Source organism: Canis lupus, chromosome 21 (genome assembly GCF_011100685.1).
Source record: "Canis lupus familiaris isolate Mischka breed German Shepherd chromosome 21, alternate assembly UU_Cfam_GSD_1.0, whole genome shotgun sequence".
Taxonomy (NCBI): domain Eukaryota; kingdom Metazoa; phylum Chordata; class Mammalia; order Carnivora; family Canidae; genus Canis; species Canis lupus.
In genome coordinates this window covers 21,753,742-21,776,601 of record NC_049242.1, presented here as the reverse complement: position 1 = coordinate 21,776,601, position 22,860 = coordinate 21,753,742, and the positions used below count along the sequence as shown (strand labels likewise).

General features: G+C 57.2%; 2 protein-coding genes across 7 annotated transcripts in view; both read left to right on the top strand.

Annotated features, from left to right (window-relative positions):
* The window catches only part of CAPN5 (calpain 5), a 52,483-nt gene that overhangs the window by 16,960 nt on the left and 12,663 nt on the right, over positions 1 to 22,860 (top strand). For 5 of the 6 annotated variants that reach the window (XM_038568536.1, XM_038568539.1, XM_038568535.1 and 2 more), the window contains exons 3-4: positions 6,339 to 6,470; positions 20,480 to 20,688. In XM_038568536.1, the coding sequence (XP_038424464.1) occupies positions 6,339 to 6,470; positions 20,480 to 20,688 (341 nt within the window). The remainder of the gene's footprint in view (positions 1 to 6,338; positions 6,471 to 20,479; positions 20,689 to 22,860) is intronic. The other variant, XM_038568540.1, reaches the window with a different exon arrangement.
* LOC607920 (olfactory marker protein) lies at positions 10,513 to 13,701 on the top strand. Its single transcript, XM_038568541.1, has one exon. The coding sequence runs from the start codon at positions 11,541 to 11,543 to the stop codon at positions 12,030 to 12,032; it is 492 nt and encodes a 163-aa protein (XP_038424469.1). The 5' UTR covers positions 10,513 to 11,540; the 3' UTR covers positions 12,033 to 13,701.

Below are 22,860 nucleotides of genomic sequence, written 5' to 3'. Positions count from 1 at the left end.
AGCCAGAGAAGGGGCCCTCATCCTGTGGCCACCCCTGCCCGGCCAGGATCTTGCCCTCTGCCTGGGCCTCAACTTCCTCATGGGGAAAATGGGGCCCTCTGCCCTGCCACCCTCCTCCCTGAGTGGTTTTGCGCTAAAACTGAGGCAAATGTTTTACTGTACTGAAATGTAGAGTGACATTTAAGCATAAGCAGTTTGCTTACACATTATCATAATGGTTTTGAAATAGTCATTTGCTGCAAATGAAAAGTATTTATGATAGTTAATCGATAATAGTAATAGTAGTAATAAATAATAGTGCCTTATAGGGTTGTTGGGAGCATTAAAAGAGATGGCATGTGAACAAGGCTGGCAGCACGCCTGGCGCCCAGTACAGGCAGTGTCACCATTACTCTTGAGAATGGTGACTCCGTGACATTTCTCTGGCTGCTTCCCCCCCACCCCCACCCCCTTGCCCCCACAATCCCGGCCTTGGTCGCCAAGGCTAGACTGTGTTAAACAGAGTTGTTCAGCCTCGTGATATGATTCCATCTTCTTTAACCCCAATTCCCAAGTGTGAGAGTGGGTGCCGCCGGGACCTGGGTGACCGGGTGGCTGCTGGTGCTGAGTTGGTCACACAGGAGGGATTCTGGTGCTGGGCACTGTGCTGTGCCCTGCCACCCAATAGTCAGAGGAGGCATCTCAGGGTCGAAGGGGGAGGAGGCACTGTGTGGCAAAGGCAGGAGACTTTGGGACCTGGCGGGAGCATAGGGAGTGAGGGAGCCTGGGTCCTGGGGTTGGTGGGGCTGGTGTGCCCTGGGGCAGTGGGAGCCCCAGGGCAGGGGCATGAGGCTATCGGCAGGGTGTGATGGGCAGATTTGTGTTTTGTGGAGTTCCCTGCAGCTTCCTAGACATTTGGGATTCAGTTTTCTTGTTCCTCTCCTAGGCCATGATCCTAGTCCCTTCCAACTCAGTCCTGTGTATTTCCTTGGACCGAGGTACTTGAGAGGCAGAGAAGCTGAGGCCCAAGAGGGGAAGGCGCAGGCCCCGATGGCCGAGGGAGCCCGTAACTGAGCCAGGCCGGGACCCCGGAGTCCTGCCTGCCCTGGCCCTCTGCCCGACAGCTCAATTCTCCGGAACTCCCAGGAGCCTCCTGGCCTGGCCACCAGATTCCTGCCTCTCAGGCCCCCTGCCCCCACGCCTTCCTCTGTCTCCTTTGTCTGGCGGGTGGGGAAGGAGGCCAGCCTCAAAGGGCCTTTGTGAGGCCTTGGGTGTGTGCGTGGTGGGGGAGACACTCGATCTCTCTGCCTCCTGCTCACTCCACCCCCTTGCTGCCCTTGTCCTGCCCTCTTGCCAGCACCCTTTTAGATCTGTGGCTCTGGAAGGAGGCTGGCGAGGCATGGCTGGGGAAGGTTGGGTTTTGTGTGGTGAGAGGAGGAAACACCCCCCTGCCTGGACTCAGTATCTCCCTGCTGTGTGATCCTGGTGGAGTCACCTGCCCTCTCTGGGCCCCTTTCTTTCCTTGCCAGTTCGAGAGTCCTGCCATGTTGCCCCCTCCCTCACGGCCTTCCTCCCTGGGTTGTGGTGTCTGGTCCTTTCTGGACCCTGGAAGAGGAGGAGCAGAGCTGCCCTGCCCTGCATGTGAAGGCGGGTGACAGACAGCTTGCGGTGATTGGTATTGACAGGGAGATGTCTGAGTGCAGCCCGGGGGTGGCAGAGAGGGGTCAGTTCTGGGTTCGGGAGGCAGTTCAAAGCCAGGCCACATGGTGGGGTGGGGTAAGGAGGTGACAGTGCGGAGCAGGGTGAGATGGTGGGTGGATGTGGACGCAGTGCTTGCTGGGTGGTATGGGGCTCGTGTACCGGACTGGCCGTCACTCCGCTGTCAGGATGGGAGGGTTCGGGGTGTGGGGGGCAGCTGGTGGAGCAGGAAGTCAGCTTGCCTCAGGTGGGTGGGGCGAGGCCAGCCCAGCGGGTGACCATTAACTCCCAGCTGCTTGGTCCTTGGCCAGTGAAATGGAACTTTGTCCTGAGGCAGCTGCGTTTCTATGGAGTCCTTCCTGGGGCCTGTGAGCTGCCTGTTTATAAATAGAGCTAAAAGCTCTTTCCGGTCATGCCCTCGAGAAGGCCACCATCATTTCCATCCCAACTTCAGCGCCTCTCATCAAATTGGTCAGTATCGTGGCCTCTCTGTTCTTGAGGCTCTCCTCGGCCTCTCTCCCTGCTGGCCTCCCTTTGGCTTTCTCCCAAAATGGAATGAGAAGGCTGGTTTTTGAGCCAGATGGACTCGCCCCTACCTCACAGGAGGGTCTGCGGAGGCGTGACCTGGAACAAGCCGCCCCCCCTCTCTTGGCCTCAGTGGCTTCATCTGTGAATGGGGAGGCTAGCTCTTGCTGACCACGGTTTCTGGAGGTTGAAATGACTTGAGGTGTCTGTGGCGTCACCTATGGGAGGCAGATGACAGACCGGCTCACTCTCTTGCCCACCCACTCCCTGTGAGCCCTGTGGCGGGGACCTGGAGCTGGCCCTGCCTGGAGAGATTCATCTCTTGTGGACTGTGGGTGGGGCTGGGCCTCGTCCACCTCCTTCCCCACCCAGGGCACCTGCCCTAGGCCCACACCCTCCTCCTTCCTCTGGGTTCTTTGTTTTTCTGTTTTTCCAGTTTGGTAAATGCCTGCTGGCCTAAGAGATAAGAGAAGGAGGTTGTCAGCATGACTCAGGGACTCCTGACAGTGTGGACACATGAGGGGCTTCCTCCTCTCTCAAGCCCAGGCCTTGGCAGGGACCCCTTTGCATCTCTGTGGGCACAGGGTACCCACTGCCCCCTCCAGCAGGGGGTTCCCTTCTGGGCACATGCTCAGGTCGCCTTGCAGGCCGGGATTGCTGCGGGATGAGACAGGGAGCACAGGGGTGGCCATTAGTCCCAAGAACCTGCCCTTTTTTCCTGTTCCTGGCAAAGGGACTGCCTTCTTTCTGGGCCTTTTGCCAGTGGGTGGTCGATTCCTGCCGTGGTCTTAGATTCCAGGAGGGAGGTGACGGACGAGCAGGGTGGGAGAGGAGGGCAGAAGGTGCCCTGGAATCCACTGTCCTGCTGCATGCCTGTTTGTACACCGGGCCTGCAAACCTGAAATTCTTGTTGTGCCCCGGAGGGAGATGGTTCTGGGCTATGTCCTGTGTCTGGTGGAGCTGGTCTGACGGGCTGAGGGGCTGAGGGGTGAGAGGTGATAGCAGGTGTAGAAGGCCGTGCCCCAGAGAGAGGTACGTGGAGCAGAAGAGCCTGTCACCTCCCAGCCCTGGGGTGGGGCTTGGTCCAGGGCTCACAGCAGATAGATACTTGTCCGGCCCAATCCTGCATGCCACTTGGCCCTTCCTTGCTCCCAGGGGTCCAGCCCACAGCCTCACAGAACCTGCCAAGTCCTGCTCCCAACACTGGTAGTGGGCAGAGTCGGGCCTGGGCCCTGTGGCAGGGGTGACCGTAGTGTGGACAGAGGTGGAAGGGATCACAGGTGGCCAGGAGCCCAGGGGAGTCAGAGGTGGCATGTGTCTCAGTACTGTGGCTGGATCCCTCTTCAGGTGAAATTTGGCGTCCCCATTCTTTCTGGAGATCCTCCCTCCCCACCGGCTCTCTCCAGGCCTGCTCTGTTGGCGTCATTAACCTCCAGGCAGCCCCCTCTGATCTCTCCCTGGCTTCCTGCTGTCATAGCTGTGCTCACATGGAGGATCACAGTCAGGCTCTTCTTCCTCAAGGGCTGTGCCCTCAGGCTGGAGCTTCCCTGATTAGCTCTGTGCTCTGTGCCTACTCGATAGCCCAGGAAAGATGATGATGGAAGGACAAACGCAGGTCTTGAGATCCTGGCCCTAATGGTAGGTGAGGGTCTGGGCTGCCCCTGACTCCTCAGTCTTGTTGCTGTGTAGCGAACACCCCTAAGCTGGGCTGAGGACAGGTGCAGGGGGGTTGGAAGAAAGAAAGGTCACTTCATCACTTACAGGTCCTGGCCCACCTGGATGCTGTGGGGCTGACTGCCTGAATTTGAATCTCACTTCACCTCTTCCTCTGTGGCCCTGGGCAAATGTCTTAACCTCTCTGTGCCTTAACCTCTGTGTGCCTCTCCTCATCTGTAAAGTGAGGAGGTCAACAGTACCCACCTCCCAGGGTGGTTTTGCACAGAGCTGGGCACACAGCACGTGCCCACTCTATGAGCTGCTCCTGTGACTGTTCCATTCAGGGTGTCCCCGGGTGGCTGCTGGATTGTGGGGTAGGCCCAGGTCCCACCTACCTCAGTGCTGGCAGACATTGTCTCTGCTGGCAGTGGCAATACGCCCCAGACTGCCACCTCCTCTCTGCTCAGTCTCCAGCTGGAGGCACCTGCATCCCCATGCCGCAGTGCCAAGCCTGGACCCTGGGACTCCTGACTCCTAAGCTCAGTTTCTCTTTGGGGGCCAGAGAAGTGTCTGGTGCCAGTGTCCTGTTCTGTGTGGTAGGGCCAGGCTGGAATGGTCGGACCTGCCCCATAGGTCTGCTCTGAGAGGGCCTGCTCGACAGGGAGGAGGAGAGCCCTAGTCAGGGAGCCCGGCAGACCCGGGTTCTATCCTATTGACCATGTGACCTTGGGTGTCACTGCCTCCTCCTGGGCCTCAGCATCCTCCTCTTTGGACCAGTGGAACATCATGGCTCTCCAGCACCTTGTCTGGGAAGATCTGAAGGGGTGGGGTACTAGGGGGTCACCTCTGCGGGCCCTGGTGATGACAGGTGGTGGCTGCCTCTACTTCCATGGTGGGGGTGCAGCTGGGGTTCTCCAGATACACAGTGCCCCTCCACTCCCGTCCTGCCTGTCCTTCTAGGGAGGCAGATGTCAAGTCATGGTTCTCTTTGGCTCCGGTGCTGGTCTGGGTGCTGGTCTGCGTGTGGGCCAGGGCCAGGGCCTGGGAGAGAAGATAAGGAGGGCGGGAGGGAGGGAGGCCGGCTTCTTCCCTTCCTACTTCCTGATAGAGCAGAGCGAAGGCCTCTCAGTGTCTCCAGCCTCGCTGGGTTCCTGTGACCTGGGGCCATATTACTCAGACCCGGCTATGGGAAGCCACCTTGTGGCTTGGCTCTGGGCCACACCCAAGTCCCATCTGGAGCCATTCATGCCCTCCCGGGAGCGATGGCCTTCGGTCTGGCCCCCTCCAACACTGGTTTTCCCAGGCACAGGTGGCAACAGGAGTCCCAGACGCCTTAGTGAGAGCCCACAGCCCTTTGCCCTGGTTTCCCTGCTGAGTGCCCTGCTTCCATAATCTGAGTCCTTACACAGCCCTGCAGGGATAATGACCTGAGAGGGATTGAGCCATTAGCCTGAAGTTGCACAGCCCATAAATGGGAAACGGGACTAATTCAAATTCCATCTTCCTGACTCTACTACCTTCTACTTGGTTGCCTGGGGTAGGACCTCAGGAGCTCTTTGTGGTGGGACCAGGTGATGGGGAGGCAGACCCAGCTGTGTGGGAGGCGGGTTGCTCAGCCTCTCTGGGCCTCAGTTTGCTCCTCTGTACAGTGAGCACAGTGCCCACCTGTCAGGATCCTGGTGAGGATGGCTCATGGTGCCATGCCTGGCACCTGGAAGGCCTGTCTCAGTGCTTACCACTTTCCACCTCGGGGTGCAGCCTCCCTCTCAGCTCTGTGGATGTAGATGCTTCGGGACATGGGTGGACACATGGACACCTCCGGCAGAAGCCCGGACTAGAAAAGGGGAAGGGAGCTTCCTTTATGCCCAGTCCTATCCCCACTATCCCCATGGGCCACACAAGAGGCACTCTGGGAGCTCTGCTTGGCCTTGCTTGCTGTGTGCCCCTCATGAGTCACTGCCCTTCTCTGAACCTTCATTGCTTATCTGTAAAATGGAACAACAACCCCACACGCCCCAAGTGGGTCGAGGGTCCAGTGAGACAGCCTGAGGACGTGCCTCCTCGGGGCCCGGCATGGTCAGCTCCCTGCTTCTCCCCTGCCTTTGCCACTCATTCATCACCTGTGACTTTGTTCTTTCTTTCCTCCCTGCCCCCCACCCCTTGTGACTGGGGACCCCTGAAGGGGGCTGGTGTGGGCACTACGGGGCTGCTACTGCTGCTGGAGGTTGATGGGCACTGACCTTTTGCTGGTTGGGGAATACCACAGAGGGCAGGAGGAAGGGGGTGCCCCGGGGCCAGTCCCCCAAGCATGGAAACTGTGGCAGAATGGCTCTTCAGGGGAAGGGAGCGGGGCCCTCCGGCAGGCAGCACCTGGCAGGGAGCTGGGTTTGGAGAAACCGGACTGGCTTCATGGGGGGTGGGCAGCCTGCAGGGGGAGAATCTACACGCTGACAGTGAGGTTCCTCTCGGCTTCTCCGCAGGACATATGTGAGGACCCCCGCCTCTTTGTGGATGGCATTAGCTCCCATGACCTGCACCAGGGCCAAGTGGGCAACTGTTGGTTCGTGGCGGCCTGCTCTTCGCTCGCCTCCCGGGAGTCACTGTGGCAAAAGGTGAGTCCCGGTGGGACCCTCGCTGCTGGCCGGGGGCCGGGGGGTGCAGCCTGAACTTGCAGATATGGCTTTATGAACACCTGTGCAGGGGTGGAGGGGGTGACACAAGGGCTCCCCGCACTGGCTGGGCAGCAGAATTGCTCCCCTCCCTGAGCTGCCAGCTTAGCATCTCCAGGGCTGGGTGCTGGGCATGTGCGTAGCTCCCAAGGGGATTCTGATGTGTCCCCTCCCGAATACTGGGGACACACAGTATCCCTGGAGCCACTTGGCAGAAGAGGTACCTGTGACATGTGGAAGTTGCCTGAACCGTGCAGTGTGAAGACACCACTAACTGGGGCTCAGGAGACCCCGGCAGTACTTGCTGTATAGACTTAGCCAGGCCTCGTCCTTAGCTTGGCCTCAGTTTTGTCACTTGTTCAGCGGAAGTGGCCCAGCCGGTTTTGTTTTGTTTCATGATTGGGGGTTCCCAGGGCTAATGTTCTGGACCAGCGCCAAGGCTTTAGGTTGGAAAGAACTGGCTCTGGTCGCAACACTCCGCCCTCCTGTGGCGGCACCCGCGGTGCAGCCCTTTAATCCCACACAGAGCTCGCCTCCTGGGGAGGCGGGGAGGTTGGAGGAGAGGCTGGCCTGCTGGTCTCTAAAGAGTCATCTGTCAGGACTGCTGGGTTCCTGTGCTGGCAGATACCAGTCATTGCCCCCTGCTCTTCCCGTGACGAGCTAGCAGCAGGGTCTACAGACTCTGGGCATCTCAGCCTCATGGCTTAGGTTGAAGCCTCTGCCTCACTATTTGGTAGCTTTTATAATTCGCTCTGGTTACTCATCTGAAAAACCAGGGTAGGAGGGTAGCTCCCTCTCAGGGAGTTTGTTAGGGTAAAACAAGACACTATTCTCAAAGGGCCTTGTGCAATGCAGGGCTCAGTGAATGGTGGCTGCATTACCGGTTAATGATAATTAATATTCATAGAACATAATGAGTATTCCCAGGCAAGCAGGAAGCATCCCTTAGCCATCAGAGGGAGCTGTGCCCTTACCGAGGCTGGGACTGAGTAGGTGCCCTACTCTCCGGTCTTCTGAGCAGGGGTGTGACCTTTCAAAGCCACCCCAGGGTGAGTATCCCTGGGGTCTGGCTGTTGATGGTCCTGTGGGGACGTAGGTGCTGGAGGGCCCTCAGGAAAGATGACTGCTGTAGCCTGTAGACGGGGGTGGTTGTAGGCTGTCCAGGCTGGAAGGGCCTCAGAGAGCCGCACGTGGGATCGTTTCACTCATGGGCCTCGAGGGCCAGGGAGGGGTGGGGCCAGTGCTGTTCTCTGGATGTGGGGGTGTCCTCGCCCCCCTGTCTCCAGGCTTCAGCCCCCTTCTTTGAGCCCAAAACAAGGTCCCCCTGCCTTTGTTCCCATCCCCAGCTAGGTCGGGGCTCTGTCTGGGGCAGACAGTGGCACACAGGAATCCTGTGGAGCTGGCCCTGTCCTTCCCACCCTTCCCCCATTTACCTGTGGTCTCTCTTTGTGAGGTGAGCTCCCCATGGGCAAAGCTGGCCCAACTCTGTCTTCCCACTGAGCCCAGCAGGATCCTGGCACAGAGAAGGTTTAAGAAAGTTTCGAGGACAGAGCACCTCCCCAAATTGTTGGGCCCAGCCACTGGCCAGTAGCGCCACCCTGGCCTGGCCCTCCTACCCTATGCCTCTTGGGGCCTTCAGTGGGGCCAGAGCCTGGCCCAGCATGTCCCCTCCTGGGGTTGGGCTCTCCCGTCATCTGTGGGAAGGAGCCCCCGCCTGCTGAGTGTCCTGTCCCGGGCCTGGCCTTAGGCAGTGCCCTGCTGCAGCTCCCCATCTGGTGAGTGGAAGAAGGGGTCCATGACCCGCCGGCAGGAGGACCGTTGTTGACGCAGTGGCAGATCTGGGTTTATTTGTCCCTGGGCTCAAGGATGTCCCTGCAGGATGTCAGGGCACCTGGTCTGACTGGTCTGGAAGTTTCAAGGGCCTGGAGGCTGATCTCCAGGAGCCTGGGTCCCCAGGAGGCCGGAGCAGAGCAAGTTACTCTTGGCTAATTGCACCCTGCCTCCTGGAGCTGCTGTGGTGACAACTCCTGGGTTCTAGAAGGAGGTAGGATGCCCTGGGGAGCTTGTTACTGTGCCTCCTCTCCCCTCCTGTCCCTGCTGACTGGGCCCTGTTTGTTGTCACCCCTCACTTAGGGCCTGTTGCCCTGCAGGGCCTCCCCTGCCCCGCCCTGTTTCCTACACACAGAGCAGGGGTCCTCAGCCTGAGCTGTGCCCCTGCCCACCCACCCCCGACCTCACTCCAGGGATGCTGAACCTCAGGATGCTGGTGCATGGTGCCCTCGGCACACATACCCCCTCCTCCAGGAAGCCACCCCTTTCCCTCTAGTTCTTGATGCAGCCTGGGGTTGATGGGCATAGAATTTGAAACCAGCCAGACCTAGGTTTGATTCTGGCCCAGGCCCCTTGTTGTGTGACACTGGGCAGGTCGGGTTCCTTCTCCTGGCTGTGGTGTAGACCTGACTTCTGATCCCCAGAGCTGTAGGAGGATGAACGGAGCCTGTGGTCGGGAAGGGCAAGCCTGTGGCATTTAGTGGCAATAGACTTGTGTCAAATCCCTCTCCTGCCCCACCTCTGTGTTCCCCGCCTCTTTCTCTGTTCTACCAGACATCTCTTGGCCGTGGGCACCCGCCTCTTGTGGGACCCCTGGTAGGCCATTAGGGTCTCCCCATCCTGACCGTGCCTTCCCTGAGGGCGGGACCGTGGACTTCAGGTGACCGAGTTTTGTGGACCAGAAATCAGGACGTGACAGTGAGGTGGAGCATTCACCATCAGGCCTGGCCGGCCCAAGCCAGACCCGAGGGCCGCTGTGTGCTCACCTGCCGCTGAGGCAGATCCCTGCTCCGAGCCCTGGGCGCCCCGGCCGAGCACAGGAGGGGAGCAGAGCGGAAGTGAGTGCCAGGCTGTCTGAGAGGCAGTGTTGGGGGTGGCCGGGCCTGGGGGGGCACCCGGTGGCAGGGCTCGGGCTCTTTCTCTTTTTTTTTTTTTAACTATTTTTTTAAAATTGGAGTTCGCTTTGCCAACATATAGCATAACACCCAGTGCTCATCCCGTCAAGTGCCCCCCTCAGTGCCTGCCACCCAGTCACCCCGTCCCCCTGCCTGCCTCCCCTTCCACCACCCCTTGGTCATTTCCCAGAGTTAGGTGTCTCATGCTCTGTCACCAGTTCCATTTAAGGTGGTTCCCGTCTGTTAGCTACAGAGCAGTGCATTCCGCCCCGGCCCTGAGCACCAGCTGTGCCCGGCACCATTCCAGACACGGGGGACCCACGATGGGGACGATACTATGTCACATCAGGCTTTCTTTAGCTGGAAACAACCAGTGTTACGGTGTGCTCTAGCACACCCTTCTTTTTCCAGTTGGGGCTAAAGAGGCGTTTGCTTTGCATTTCAGTACAATGTTGCAATCACATATGCAAGTTTGGGACCTGCTCTTCTTTATTCATTCCTACGCCAGGCTTTAGTGGGTCTTCCCAAAGTGTCCAGTGGCCAAGAGGAGAGCTGTGGGTGGCAGTGGGCTCAGCCCCTCCTGCAGCCTCCTGCACCCTCAGGGCCTCTCCTGCCCTGCCTACCTGAGCCCCAGGCCCTGGGTAACGTCCACCCTTAGCCTCCTCCTGCAGGTTGGCAATGGCCCACGCTGAACCCAGGCTTTCCCCAGGGTCATACAGCCCCTGGATGTCCCCACGGGTAGAAACCGAATGCCTCCCCAAGTGTCCTGTGGATCCAGAGATGGGGCAGGTGTTCTCGCTTCCCTTCGGGCTGCTTCTGGACCACACCCTCTACTTGGAGACCCCCACGGGCTCATGCCATTGGCTCCCCATGATGTTCCCCCCCCAGTCCACCTTATTGCCACCCCCTGTGAACTGGCTCCCACCTAGGCACCAGGGGCTTGGCCCCTCCAACTGCCCTGCCTTTTCCACCCCTGGTGCAGCTGTATCCCAGGGATGACCATGCCCCTGTGGCTGACATCCTCCCCTCATCATCCTGGCCTCTGTTCCTGTTTGGGTCTCCATTAGCCTTTACCATCAGCTGCCTCGGTCTCCTGCTTCCATGGTGGCCACAGCCTGCGCCTACATCTGCCCTTCCTGCAGTCGTTCCACTGTAAGACCAGTTTCCCTGACCTCACCTTCCAGGGGTCTCCCTTATCCTGCACTTTGACATACACCTGCCTCTTTCATTCATTCATTCAACAGGCATCTTCTGAGGGCCTCCTATATGGCAAGCTCTGTTCTAATGCTGAGTTAATTTAACAGTAATTCCTCAGCCATGTTCTCCTCTCCTCTGCCCCTGCAGCTACAAAGTGAAAGGTTCTGGGAAGGTCAGGCAGCTTGACATCTCTAATCCTCTTGAATGCCCTTGGGGGATTGCCATGAGTGACCCCCCAGAACTGACCTCAGTCAGGGCTTGAGGTGTAACCTTCACAGGACCGGATGCTCTGTTCCCATTGGTGACCCCCTGCTCATCAGGTAGCCCAAGATCCCACTGACTGATTTAGCCTCCATCTAACAGTTGACTGTGCTTGTGGTCCACTAGACCCTTCAGATCGTTTTCAGTTGTTACACTTTGACCTGTGCCTCTGTCCTCTTTTCTGTGTGTGGCGTGTCATGGCAGCTTCCTCTCCCACTCCCAGATACACTCAGATAGTTCAGCTCTTCCACTGACTCCCCTTCTACTGCACCGGGCAGCTTCCCCTCTTCACAAACAAGCCCTTCCGTGGTAGTCAGGCAGTCAGGTAGTCAGGGCGGTTACCACAGCAGTTGACATCAGCAGAGTGTCCCCGAGGAGCCTGTCACCCTCCTGCCCGCCTGCAGTGCCTCCGTTGCTGCCAGTCGGAGGAGTAGAGAGGAGGCATTTGGGGCCTCCCACCCCCTTCTTGAGGACTGGGCAGGGCTGGGGAGAGCCGGTGGCCAGGAGGGGAGGGGCCGGGAAGGCGGGGCATCCTTGGTGGCCTCTCGCCCCGTGGCCAGGCCCTGGCGCACACACCGGGCTGCAGGCAGCGGCGCAGCAGCACCTGGGCATGGCGGAGGACGGGCCGAAGCAGCCGCAGCTCAGCATGCCCCTGGTCCTGGACCCCGACCTGACCAAGCAGATGCGGCTGCGCGTGGAGAGCCTGAAGCAGCGCGGGGAGAAGCGCCAGGACGGGGAGAAGCTGCTGCGGCCGGCCGAGGCCGTGTACCGCCTGGACTTCGTCCAGCAGCAGAAGCTGCAGTTCGAGCGCTGGGACGTGGAGCTGGACAAGCCGGGCAAGGTCACCATCACGGGCACCTCGCAGAACTGGACGCCCGACCTCACCAACCTCATGACGCGCCAGCTGCTGGACCCCGCTGCCATCTTCTGGCGCAAGGAGGACGCCGAGGCCATGGATTGGAACGAGGCCGATGCCCTGGAGTTCGGGGAGCGCCTGTCCGACCTGGCCAAGATCCGCAAGGTCATGTACTTCCTCATCACCTTCGGCGAGGGCCTGGAGCCTGCTAACCTCAAGGCGTCCGTGGTCTTTAACCAGCTCTGATGGCAGGTGCTCGCTGCCGCCCCCTCCCCGTGCCCGCCCGCCTCGTCCCCCGCCCCAGCGCCCTGTTCCTCCAGGCGTGTGTGTGTGTGTGTGTGTGTGTGTGTGTGTGGACATCCTTCAAGCTGCTGGCCTGTACTCAGCTTGCCCGGGACCCCCCGAGCCTCCATCCTTCTTCTCCTCCTTTCCCCGGTGCTGGCGCTCCTGCTCACGGGAGGGATGTGCACAGGCCCTGTAGTCTAGAAGCTGCTTCTGCTGGAGACCATGGAGCCCTGGTCGAAGCTCATATGGGAAGATGAAGGAGCCAGGGGCATCAGCCTTCTCTCTGCTTCTTGTCCAGAGAGAGACTCAAAGAGACCAAGAGAGACAGACACAGAGAAAGAGACATTCAAAGCACCAGCCATTGGGTTTCCTCCGGACAGAGATACGGACAACAGAGCAGCCTCCTGGGGAGTCCACAAATAGGCACTTACTGCCCTCCTGGCCACAACGCCCTTTGCTGAAGTCTTGAGGTGAACAGTGAGCCTGAGAACCCAGGAAGGCTCTGCTCCCGGCCGGGCCTGGAGTGGCCCCATGGTGCCCCAGGGGCCTCAGGACTTCAGGCAGCCACAGGGGTTGAATCGGGCAGTGGGGAGTGGCTGGCAGGGTGGAGGCTGTGCTTGTCAACTCTTGCTCTTCTGAGAATGATTTCAGGAGGAAGAAGTGACAGACAGGGAGGGAACATGTAAAAAAGTTACACAGAGATGTATCTCTCTATACGTGTGCATATATATTGACAGAGAGCCCTGTATTCATGCGGCTGTTCTAGAGTCTGTACCTGCCCCGTGAGCAAGTCTGATTTTAAATGATCTATTATGTAGCTGCCCGGCTGGTTCATGGGTGACCCTAAGTAGGGGCTTGGTCAGGATGGCCTTGGGGAGGAGGTCCTCCTGAGCTGAGAGCCTTTGAAGTTCATACAGCGAAGCAGGGAAGAGCATAGTGAAGGGGTTTCCCTCTGCCTGGGAAAGCTGGGTAGAGGGATCCAGAGCCCTGGAGCTGGAGACAGTAGATTCCTTGGGGCCTCAGGTGTCCCTGCTGGGATGTCAGGTTTTTCCAGCACCCCGGGTGGGGAAGGCACAGGCCAGGTGAGTCTCTTTTGATGGGGGGAGGAGGGCCCTGGCCTGCCTGGCATGAGCTTCAGGAAGTGCCCCCAACACCCCGTCTTTAGGCCAGCCCTGTTGCTTTTGTCAGGAAGAGGCCCAGGACATTCTCCTCGCAAAGCAGAGCCATCGAGGGCTGCAGGCTTCTATGAACAGACATGCTGAGAGACAGAGGGTGGGGGCTATCCCCAGGGGCTGGGGCTGCTGGGGGTGGTGAGCCCCCACCCTGAAGGCATGAGAACAGGAGTGGGCTGCTGGAGTCGAGATTCTTTAGGTGGGGATTGGCTGTGGTCCTTTCTGACTCTCAGTTCTGGGGCCTGTTTCTGGGATGGGCTTGAGGTCCCAGTGTTGCCTGCCTGCCTTCTCTGCTGACATTGAGGGGAGTCCAGACCCCTGGAGTTGGCCCGGCCCTTCACCTCTCTACTAGACCTCTCCCTGTGGCTCTGGGGACCCTCTTGGTGCAGACTGCCTGTATCCCCACCCTGCGCCACCACATCCACCCCATGCATTGCGTGTCCCCAATAAAACCTCTGTGCCCCCGCCTCGTGGTGTACAGTCTCTCACCGTGAGCCACCCTTGCTCCTTCAGGAGTTTTCTCTAACCCCTCGGAGCCCTGAGCATCCCCTCCTGGGCCTTCTCCTGCATCCCCCCCCCCCCCCCCCCCCCCGCAAGCTGCTTTCAGAGATGAGGCCTAGAGCAGTCAAGACGGGCTCATGGTCCAGATATCAGGATGGAGTTATTTATTTATTTATTTATTTATTTATTTATTTAGATTTTATTTATTTATTCATGAGAGAGAGGCAGAGACATAGGCAGAGGGAGAAGCAGGCTCCATTCAGGGAGCCTGACGTGGGACTCGATCCTGGGACTATGGGATCATGCCCTGAGCCGAAGGCAGAGGCTCAACCACTGAGCCACCCAGGCGTCCTCCAGGATGGAGTTTAGAACCAGGTCTCTTAACATCCAATCTGGGTACTAACACCCCTGACAGTTTTTTCCCCAGTGGCCCCCAGACCAGCCTCTGTATGGAGTGTGGAGCCATGCGGGAGGCCACAGGGAGATGCCATCTGGTCCTTCGCAGGTAGAGCCCCAAGGGGAAGGGTGAGGAGGTACTGCAGTCTCAGGTCTCCTTCCCTTGTAGGGTGGCTGGGCAGGAGGTGGATGGGACAGGGGAGTGGAGGGGTGAGTTAGGGCTAGGCCTATACCCGGGTTTCTCTTAGCCTCTGTCACCAACTTAATGCACGTCCTAGGGCAGCCCCAGCCCCGTACACCAGATAAGACTGATGTTGCCACACCACCTTCGTGCCCCACTAGACTCTTCTTAGAGCTCTTTCCCCTTGTCATCCCTCTGGAGCTCACGCAGTTTTTGGACAGAGGATGAGGCTATCTGCCTAAGGTGTGGAGTGTGGAAGGACCAAAGGAGTGGGGGGGCGGGAACCAGGCTTTGAATCTGTGGCCCCCTGGGATGAGCAGGGGCAGTGTCCCACCTGTCCTGAGGGCCCAGGCCCGAGTAAGGCCAGCTTCTTCCTGGTGACCAAGATCAGGTCCTACTTCAAGGGCCATGCTTGGGGTTTTGCTTGTGAATGACCCTTGTTTTGAAATGCTCCATGCAGCCAGGTCTCACGTCCCCAGCCTGCACCCCAGAGCCCTCCCCAGGGTGCTGCGGCCACCTTGTTTACCTTCCCTAAGCCCTGCCCTTCCAGCCACAGCCTCCATACAGTCCTGAAGATGCCTATGGAAGGGGTGGGGGTAACAGAGCCCAGCCCTTCCACCCCTGCTCTCCAGCCCAGACTGGGCCAGGAGGAGTGCAGGGAGTGGGAAAAGAGGACCATTTTCCATGGAACCCACAAGAAACCAGAGTGAAGAGACCTGTCATCTTCTGAGCTTCTGCCTCCCATGGAGGCAGCATGTGTGGTGGGGAGGGGCCTGCCACTGACCACCCATGTGGCCCGGGGCAGCCTCTCTGAGCCTGTTGGCAGGGGTTAATGATGGTGCCTCCCACAGGGCCCGTGAGAAGTTACGCGAGGCACTCAGAGCCTCAGCACCCTCTCCATTTGCTCGTTGTGACTCTCCCAGTTACCGCAGATACATGGTCTTACTTTCAGTTATTCTGAGAGGAACCTACTCACAGACTAGAAGCACAGGATTCAGAGTGGGGAGTGAGCTGCCTGAGGTAGCACAGCAGCCCAGTGCTTCTGGAACAGGCAGTGTCAGGGGCCAGGCTTGGCTCTGGTTAGAGAGTAGAGGAGAGGGCATGGCTTCTCCTCTGCCATCATCACCAGGCTCAAAATGGCCCAGCTAAGGGGATCTTTAGCCCTCATGGTGTAACTGGGGTGCCCAACAGCAGGGGTCCTGCTGCAGGGGTCTCTGAGCATCTGGCTGTGCCCTGTGAGCAGGAATCCCCAGGCCCCTGCAGGTGCGTCATGTCCTGCTCTCTGGGTGGTGAGCGACGGGGCTCTGTTCTCTCGAGGGTACGTGGAGTAGGGGTGGGGGGACCAGGCTTCCTGGCCTCTTCCCGTTGTAGCATTTGAAACCCAGGAATTTGAAGCTCTTGGAATCAAAAGCTAAGAACTGAAAACTTCAGGTGCTTGGAACCAGGGACTCTAGCTTGGGGAGTCACCTCACCTCTGGGATAATGCAGGAAAGCGCCCCCCTGCAGCCCTTCAGCCCCCAGCCCTGCTGGCCTTTTGCAGAAATGCTTCCAGCTGGCCCTCTGGTGTCCCAGGCAGAAATCTGTGGAAAGCTCCTTCCCTGAGCCACACCTACACACACACTGACATGTACACGATTCCCGTGTGCATACACACATACACTGATGCTCATACACATGCATGTTGTGCACACCCACAGACACTGACATTCATGCACTTGCACACTCACATGAGTGTGTCCCACTGGCTCAGAGTCCCAGGAGGATTTGAGCTGGGAGCTCTCCAGGCACCAGGGCCCCCAGCGCCCTCCCAGTGCCTGAGGTTTCTGGGCTGATTCTGTAGTGGGTGCCTGGGGCCTCTAAATCCCACACAGTCCTGGCTTTGCTGCGGGCTCAGCCCGAGTAAGTGTGTCGACTGTTCAGGGCTCTCCTCTCCCATCTGCACAGGGGGCAGTTGTTGAGGCTTCTCCTGGGGAGGGAGACTGACCAGGTCACCTGAGCTCCCTGCCAGCCCCAGGGTTTGCAGACTGTTGCGTGAGGGCACGCACGGGTACTGCGTTCCGCAGCGGGGATGACCCCTGACACGTGCACAGCTGTCCACAGCTAGGGCAGCACCCCGAGGCCACGATCCATCCTGGCCTCAGCGGCCCTGAGCAGGGGAGGCAGATGCCTACGCATCTGGTGGTGGGGACAAGGTCGCCAGCCGGATGAGGCCCCGCGGCGGCTGGCACTTGACTTTCCTTCCAGAAAGACTTGGCCGTGGGTGGAGCCAGCCTCCCTGTGCTGGGGGGATCTGAGTGTGAGCGGGGGCTCAGCCCCTTCCTCCAGGAGCTCCCCTCAGTGATCAGGGAAAGAGCCTGGGGAGGGACTGCCCCCGGGAGGAGAGCCCTGCAAGCTGCTGCTCCGCTTGCCCTGGAGGGACGAGGAAGGGGACCGTACCCGCTAGGGAGCCACACGTGCAGAGCCGAGGTGGCCTAAAGTGTCAGGGCGGAAGGTTTGCCTGGGGCCCGAGGTGGGAGGCTGGGGTGGGGGGCGGAGAGAGTCAGTAGAGCCCCAGCTGTGAATGCCAGGCTGGTGGCCGTGGGGAGCTGGTGGCCGAGGGGGGGCGGTGGCCGTGGGGAGGATGAGATGGAGACAGGATGGGAGGAGAGAGATGGCTTAAGGCCATCCCTCCGCAGCGACTCAGCGACCGAGGCCAATCTGGTTTTCTCATATCCCCCACTACGCCCTCCAGCAACATGTCATTTAATCTGTAAATATTTCTGGATACATCTCTGGATAATAAGCAGTCATCAAAACCAAAAGGAAACAAAAAACAAAATTCTATAACCGGAATCCTATAACATATCTAAAATCGTTTCACCTTTCACAGTAGTTTCCCTATAGCATCATATCTAATAAGAGTTCTGGTTTCCAATTTCTGTCATAAAAGTGTGTATGTTTTATAGTTTGTTTGAAGGTCCACAATTTGAATAGTTTGTTTCCTTTCACTGTTTCCTTGGGATTTTTTTGCCGAAGACACCCGTCCGTCCCTTGGTGTTTCCAATGATCCCGTCCGTCGCTTGGTGTTTCCAATGATCTGGATTTTGTTGGCTTGGCTTTCATGGGTTGTTCGTGAGTTCTCTGTACCACGCATTTCCTGTAAGCTCGGACTTACCACCAGAGGCTTCCTAAGGTTCAGATACAAATTTTTTGGCATGACTGCTTCATAGGAGACATTGTGTACTTCTCTCACCGGGTGCGTGATGTCTGGTCGTCTTTCTTTTTTGTGATGTTAGAAGCCACCTATGACCGTTGTTAAATCCATTGTTTGTCGATGGTCATAAAATACCGAGAGTCTGATATGCTGGTCTCTTCCTCATATCTTAGCTGCAGCTCATCTCCGGATACAAACCTCCCTTCATCTGCTATTGGTTACCCACTGGTACAGTTTGTAAAGAAAAGGCAGGATAAATCTTGATTCTTTCTCTTAATTTTCCAGTTTTAAAAAAATGAGTTGATTTCCAGCTGTCCTCCAGTAGTGACTGATTGTTTTTTTAAGTATTGTTGTGGTCTCATAGATTGGAATATATTTGATGTGTTGCCATCCTTTGCAGTAATTATCCTTACAGATGCTGGTCTTAGCCCATCTTTGGCCAGCGGGAGCCTCTTTGGGTTGGTTCTGGAATCCTTCGATGTGGCCCGAGGGTCTGTGGTTGCCTCTTTGCTTCCTGGTATGACTGGATGTAGTGTGGGAAGGTTTGAGTTTGTGTGCCTGTGTGAGCAGGCACACAAACTGTCCTGGACAGTGTCATCCTCACCTAGTACCCTGCTGGCAGCAGAGGGGTTGTGGGGTAAGAAGCTGGCCATGCTGGGCCCTCCAACCACAGTGTAGGAGGGAAAATTGAGGCCCATTGGGATCCCTGACTCAGGATCTCCAGGCCCTAGAGCCTCATTAGCTGCTTCCTAAGCCACAGAGGGTGTAGGGCCACACCCTGGGTTTGGCTAATGATCCTCCTGCATCCCCAGCAGTACCTCCCAGAGCCCTATCAGGGCTCTTCTTCCTCCCTGCCCAGTCCCCATGCAGTCCAGAGCTTTCAGAGCAGGAAGGAACGGAGGAGGGTGCGCTGGCCAGCCCAGTGTGCTGAGCTCGGACTCCCTATCTCTCTGTGCCCTTGGGCAGCTCCCCATTCCTAAACTTTCCCATCTGTGCAGTGGGCATATTAACCCACCCTACATGTGCCCTGTTTTTGATACAGCCTTTTCTCTAAAAGCAAAGTGGCAGAGGGTGCTAGGGGCTGGGGCTTTAGAAAGCCAGCCTGGGGGTTTTAGAAAGGACACTGAAAGTGGACCAGCCAGTGTCAGCCCTTGCTGGGTTCCAGATGCTGTGCTGGGCCCTGAAGCCCTGCGTGTGAATCCTGCCTCCCTCCCTGGGCTTCCTGGGCAACATTCCAGCAGCTTCCCAGGATTGCCCTGAAAGGCAGTGCTAAGGGGTGGGGGTAGGGGCAGGAGAGTCTGTGCCTGGCCCCGGGCAGGCCTCTGCTGCTGGCAGCATGGCCCCTCTCTCAGTGGTTAGCATTTTCATTTTCTTGGTCTCTAGTGTCTCACTGGGATCATTTGTCTTTGCTGACATCCTTGTTGATGGTAAGAGGTATGTAAACAAAAGCCTTTTTAATGAGTGTGGTGTTTGGGGAATGGCTTTTGGCTGAAGTATCTGTGCTCGGGCTGGTCTGGGCCTTGGGATTTACGCCTCCTGATGCATCTCTGGCTCCTCAGCCTGGATGCCTGGGTGTACATCCTCATACCTGAGGGTGGTTTTCTCCCAGAGGGAGCTGCCTGTGGCCCCACTGGGTTCAGCCCCACTTGGTCCCGTGTTGGGAAGGGCCAGCAAGTCACTCTGACTCTAGAGTGAGGGGCTTTCTCTTCTCTGTCCCCGCCTCCTGTTGCCCAGGTTCTCCTCGTCTGCTTGGGGGATGCCTGCAGCCAGCTCTCAGGACACCTGCTAGGAGGCTGTTGCTTGCCCTCTCTGAGCTTTAGGGTTTTTTTTAGCTATAGAGGAGGGATGGATTATAGTAATCTATGCATGGGGTTATTGTGTGAATTAAACTGAGATAAACTGTAGCAGTCACAGGCGTGGCACCTGGCGTGTCTGAGATGTTCCATAAATAATACAGTTTAGAGACGCAATCAATGCCTATGAATTTTAACACCTGTTTGTCAAGCTCTGTCTCTGGGCCAGGCCCCAGATTGGGTACTGGGTGTAGAGCAGTGACCAGGCCTGAGGAATCCCTGCCCTCAGAGAGCTAACATTCCAGGGATAATAACAGAATTGAACACAGTGACACACACTTGTTTAATTATAATTGTGGTAATGGTCCCTGAGGAGAAGTGCCAGGGGACATGAGTTGGACTGACATGGGTCCTGGCCTAGTCTGAAGGGTCAAGGAGGGCTTCCGGGAGGAGGAGGCATATCCTAAAGGGCAAATGAGAATCAGCTGGGTGAAGAGGCAAAGAGCAAGTCCAAAGTTCCTGAGCAGAGAAAGAGCCTGGAGCAAGGAGCAGGGCATGAGGGGGCTAGAAAAGCCAGCTTGGGAGCTAGTGGCGGGGAGGCACACATTAAAGGTTTGGGCCTCACTTCCCAGGGAAGTGACATGGTGGGAAAGATCATTGTGCTGCTCTGTGGGGTGAGGGCACATGTGGCGGCTGACGCTATTACAGCATTCTGGGGTGAGGAGATGGGGGCTGGGCCAGGCTGGTGCCAGGGGACAGACCAGAGATGGATTTTAGCAGAATGTAGGAGATCAGATTGGCCTGTTAGGATGGAGAGAGGGGTAGGGAAGGGGCCGGGGTGGCTGCCCCGAAGCCAGATGGGAAGTGGGAGGAATGTGATGTATTTCTGAGGGGGAAGGATACAGAGGGAATCCTGAGGAAGGGAGCAGGAAGCTCCCAGAATCTTAGAGTGACAGCTGGCAGGAGCCTGAGCCTAACTGCCACAGAGAAGGGAAACTGAGGCCCAGAGATGAGAAGCGTTCGCTCCAGTTCCACGTTCGTTCATGGCAGAGATGAGGATTGAACCCAGTATTCCTTTCCATTCTGAGTCCCTCGAGGCATGCGCCCCCATTTCCTCAGGAAGCCAGCTGTGACCCGCCTTGTGTTCCTGTCCTGTTCCCCTCCCCATCCAGGTCATCCCAGACTGGAAGGAGCAGGAGTGGGACCCCGAGAAACCCAATGCCTATGCAGGCATCTTCCACTTCCACTTCTGGCGCTTTGGGGAGTGGGTGGATGTGGTCATTGACGACCGGCTGCCCACAGTCAACAACCAGCTCATCTACTGCCACTCCAGCTCCCGCAACGAGTTCTGGTGTGCCCTGGTGGAGAAGGCCTACGCCAAGTAGGTGCTGGCAGCGGGCCGGCGGGTGGGTGGCAGACTGGGAGGCTCGGCTTATGGGCTCCACATGGGTGCTCCTCTAGCCAGGGCTCCTGGCACGGAGAGGGGGAGCTGCCACAAAGTCAAGCAGTGTGCTCAGCGCCTGGGAACCCAGGGCCTGGCCAGCTGAGCCGACACTGGGCAGGCGGAGACCTGGACTGAAGTTCTGGTACCTGGTGTCCAGCCCCTCAAACCAACCCACGTAGGGAGGAAGAGTTTGTCCTTGTTCTACCTGAGAGGGCAGAGCCGGCACTCACATTCGGGTCGGTGGTATTTTCCCGCAGATCTGAGCTGCCAAGCCCTCCCTGGTGGCCTTGCTGGGGATGTGGCATCTCAGAGCCTGGGCGGGTGGTGGAGGGTGGGCCCTCCCCGCCCGTTGGGCTCCCCCTTCTTTTCACTTATCTATCTGTCTACCTGACTGTCCATCAGTTCTACATCCCCACCAACTCCCCTCCCGCGGTCTGTCAGGCCCTGGGTCCCCAGCACAGGCACGAGCAAAGGTTTGCTGAGCTAGCTGTGTGTGGAGGGCTTTGGGGCAGTGACCTGCTCAGGACCCTGCCGGCGGGGGCAGGCCTGGCGCAGGAGGGCCAGTGGCGTCAGAGACCAGCCCACCAGCTCTGTGGAACCTCTCCCTTGTTCCTCCCCCCAGGCCCATCTGTGGGTCTCCTTGGACTGCTGTGTGTGTGTGTGAGAGTGAGTGTGTGCGTGCATGAAAGGGAAAGACCAATTAACTTCCAACATCAAAAACAAATGCGAGACAACTGGACGAAAGCAGATCTCGCCCCCTGGTGGTGACTGAGTGTCCCTTGTCCCGCAGGCCTCTCTTCCAGGAGAGCCACTCGGTAGCCTCTTCGGCATGGATCTCTAGGGATCGGCCTATTCCAGCTAGATCATATAAGCGGACTTGTACAATATCTACCCTTTCATGCCTGGCTTCTTTCACGTAGCATAATGTTTTCAGGACTCATTTATGTTGTAGCATGTGTCCGTGTGTCCTTCCTGTCTAGAGCTGTACGGAATTCCATTGCATGGATATGCCACGTTTTGTTTCTCCATTCATCTGTCGAGGGACTTGGGTTGTTTCCCCCTCGGGCTACTGCGAATGTACTGCTGTGAACATTGGTGTGCAAGTATCCGTTCGGGGTCTCTGCTCTCCGTTCTTTGGAATATACACCTAGGAGTGGATTGGTGGAGCTTTAAGGCAGTTCTGTGTTTAAACTTTTGAGTGACCGCCAGACTGTCTTCCACAGCAGCTGTACCATTTATCCTTGCTTGCTTTTTCATTTATTTACTTTTAAAATTGTAAAATGGGTGGCGCCTGGGTGGCTCAGTCGGTTGAGCATCTACCTTTGGCTCAGGTCATGATCCCAGGGTCCTGGGATCGAGCCCCGTATTGGGCTTCCTGCTCAGCGGGGAGCCTGCTTCTCCCTCTGCCTGCTGCTCCCCCTGTTTGTGTACTTGTGCGTTCTCTCTCTGACAAGTAAATGAAATCTTAATAAAATAAAATAAAATAAAATAAAATAAAATAAAATAAAATAAAATGAATGCATATCTGTTATAGCAAATCCAGAAAATGTAGAAACCCCAGGCAGAAGGTAATAAAGGCGCCTGTCGCCTGTACTCCTGCGTAGACTTCCAGGCCTCTCCACTCCCCTTCTCTGTTTGGGGCCACTTGAGTTAACCAGGCTTCCCCCCTTCAGGAACCTTCGCTGCCCTCCCCTCCGAGGCCCCAGCCCCCACTCCTGTTTCCCTCCCTGTGCTGCCTCTGTTCTCTTCACACCCTCCCCACCACATGCAACTCTTTTAAAGTCTTTGGTGGCTCTTTTTGCTTGTAGTTTACCTTGCAAAACCCACGTTGCTGTTTTTTGGGAGACTGCAAGACACAGATCAGGCATAGATTTTCAGCTTATGTAATCTGTTACGTTATCTATCCCATTCTGCTGTTCACATTCACATTCAGCACTGCCTTTAAGACCCCAGCCGTTTCCCTAACATTTATAGAAGAAGCCACTGTTGTACCTTTAACACCTGGTGTGTTGCACATAGGAGACAATGGTTTTTATTTTTTGTTTTTTTAAATTAATTTATTTTTTTTAGTAATCTTTACACCCAATGCAGGACTCGAACTCATGACCC

What these genes read in the sequence shown, in the direction of transcription:
- LOC607920 (XM_038568541.1), top strand. Translation starts at nt 11,541, where the DNA reads ATGGCGGAGGACGGGCCGAAGCAGCCGCAGCTCAGCATGCCCCTGGTC.